The sequence below is a fragment of the Gossypium hirsutum genome, chromosome A09 (genome assembly GCF_007990345.1).
Source record: "Gossypium hirsutum isolate 1008001.06 chromosome A09, Gossypium_hirsutum_v2.1, whole genome shotgun sequence".
Lineage (NCBI taxonomy): Eukaryota > Viridiplantae > Streptophyta > Magnoliopsida > Malvales > Malvaceae > Gossypium > Gossypium hirsutum.
The window spans coordinates 41,348,700-41,351,609 of record NC_053432.1 but is presented as its reverse complement, the minus strand read 5'-3'; the positions used below and the strand labels follow the sequence as shown (position 1 = coordinate 41,351,609).

General features: G+C 29.7%; 1 protein-coding gene across 1 annotated transcript; it reads left to right on the top strand.

Moving 5' to 3' along the window:
• The first annotated feature begins 902 nt into the window (after positions 1-902).
• On the top strand, positions 903-2,574 carry LOC107890235 (uncharacterized). Its single transcript, XM_016814717.2, has 2 exons — positions 903-1,232; positions 2,284-2,574. The coding sequence occupies exon 1, from the start codon at positions 1,014-1,016 to the stop codon at positions 1,158-1,160; it is 147 nt and encodes a 48-aa protein (XP_016670206.1). The 5' UTR covers positions 903-1,013; the 3' UTR covers positions 1,161-1,232; positions 2,284-2,574.
• Positions 2,575-2,910: the final 336 nt, after the last annotated feature.

Here is a 2,910-nt window from a genome sequence, read left to right as displayed (position 1 = left end):
CTAGAAATTATAGAAACTCTATGGGAGCATTTTGTTTTGTGGTCGTCCACTCTCTAAAAGTATAGTCCACTCGTGCCTAAATAGTCCAATTGATAATGACATCTTGAGGACACAAATTGCTCTCTTCCTTTAGGCTGAGAAAAAAAAAACATGTTGTAGCGGATAAGAAATTGGACCAAGAAAATGGCCCCCCAAGCTCGCTTACACATGTCAAGCTGGTTTCTCAACACATTCCACAAGCCACGATTGAATTGCTCGGCATGGCATTGTGGTGGTGGGGGTGCAAAGTACAGTGCTCGGTACCAATGCCTGATTAGGAGCTCGGTGTTTCCCTTGTTTAAAACAGATATAGTGGTTTGAATTTCCTGGAAAAAAACAACCTCTTCAGTACTCTCAATTTCGAAATACGGTAAATTAGAAATTTTTAAAAATTAAAAATAATTTAATTTTTATTAATTTTGAAAGTAAAATTAAAAAATAATTAATTATAACATTAATGTCTTTCATTAATTGTACATAATTTTAATTGATATAATAATAAATTTAATCTTCAATTTTTATATATTTTGTCATTTTGCCCTTAATTCTAAAATATTCAACAAATTCAGCCTCAAAATTTATACAAATGTTTCAAGATAAATTTGTTAAATCATGACCAAATTGATATAATGTGAAAAATATTAACATGTGATTAATTCTCTTTAATTGTCTATTTTAAAATTAATACGAATTAAATTACTCTATATTTTATTTACTTAATTTCAAAATTGAAAAGTATGGGAAAGTTTATTTTATCTAAATTTCCTTTAGTTTGGGGCCAATCGTGGAGCCCAAACTTTTGCTTTTCGTCCCTATAAAAAACACACCTTGTGCTGCTTAGTTTTTCATGCAAACCGAAAAGAAAAAAAGTAAGAAGAAAAAGAGTCAATCATTGCTCATTCCAGTGAAGAGAAGCTTCTCTCAAGTAGTTAAAAGAAACCAAATCAACCCCACAAATTTGATAAAAGCAAGAGATGAAGATGAAAAGTTCTAAAATAGGAGGGTCAAAGAGGAGTTGTCCATGGTCTTGGAAGGGAAATGGAGGGTTCTTTAGGGAAGAAAGAGGTAGGCTTTACATAATAAGAAGATGTATCATTATGCTTCTTTGCTGGCACGACTGAAAGTATATATTATGGAGAAATGAAGAATCCCTGCATATCCTACCACATGGAAGCTAAAGCTAGCAAGCTCAAGTAAACATTTTAGGTTTTACTTTATCTTATGTGTATATCAAATAATATACATATATATTCAAGGATAAACTTTTTTTCTTTTATCGCTTTACCATGCTTCTTCTTGGTATAACAAGTTTCTCTCTAGATCATGATGAAAAATTTTGTTTTATGCTTGGAAAGTTGATAGATCTTAAATGTGTATATATAATGCTCTTTCTCTCATTGCTTAGTTGAGATGCCATTATTTTATGGTGGCAATAACATCAAATCTAAAACCACTTAAGAAGATTAAATAAATGAGCAGCCTCATTTTGTTTTTAATTTTGCAAGGGCTTTGAAGTTTTATGTTTTGAAGAGTGAAGAAAAGAAATATCTAAAACTAGCAAATAATATCCCTAACTAATTAAAAAGCCAAAAACAATGACATAGGTTTGTATTTAAAGAAACAAATCTAAGATATATATATTGTCATGATTCATTTTGTTTTTGATGCTGAAATCTTAATGATTTAATAAAACAAATACTAATTACAATAATTATATCATGGCATCTTCCTGAGTTTGATTATTGAAGGAAAATGGTTGTTCAAAATTTTATATTAAGATCAAGGATGGAAATTATAAAGGAAATCTGGAATGAAACAATGAATAAAAATAGAAATGTAGTCGTTTGGGTTTAAGATTTATGAGATTGGCTAAGGGATTTAGGGCTTAAGAATTTCCATTTTTATACATAAACCCTTTGTTTAAGATTAGGGATCTAAAAGTTAAGATTTCAATTCCATTGATATTGGTTTCAATATTTGTTTTATTACTTTAGGAAAATGTTTTTGATATTAAACATTTTATATTTATTAATATTTTTGCATTTCTATTATTGTTATATTTTGGAATGATACTGTTAAAAATCTTCATCGGGTTGTGTGGAATCTTTCCCTTTCACATGGATAATGGTTTTCATGCATTAAGTCTTACCAAATTTGTATTTTTATTTTATTCCACCACGACTCAATTACATCCTTAAAATGCTTGTCTCATTTGGAAAATTATATTATCATTTTTTTTTGTAGCAAAATGTTGAGCGAGATCAAGAACAATCCAGCTAACAACAGATTACCAACAAAGAAGATCCTTCCATGCCTGCTTTCGCCAAGGTATCAGCTAAACAGTTCGCTTCTCTAACAACAAACGTAAAGGATCGCAGCAAACAGCTCCTCAATTTCTTCGCAAATTTTCCAAACAGTCCATGGGCAAGAACAAGAATCAATAATCCATTGTGGAGCATTTCAAGAATCCGATTCAACAATAAGCTTAACTTTGTGTACACATTTGGTTTGAACAAAGACATTCAAGGCAATTTTAATTCCCATTTGGAAAAAAAAAAAACCTATGCTGATGAGTTAGATTTTTTTTTTCTAAATCCACATTAGCCACTTAATATTATTCAACAAAGTCCTAAGATTGATAACAATAGGAAATGATTATCAATTATGCCATTGGTGCTGCAAAAGACTTGCATTTATTTCAAGTCTTGATTAATATAAGTTTAGGGTTAAAACTTAGGACAACTCTTTTCTCCCAATTTAACAAATAGTTAAAAGAAATAAAATAATTAAATTTTAAGTTTGGTTAAGAGTATAGGGATGAAAATCATAATAATGTTAGTCAATAAAATTTCATGTCAACTGACTAACAAA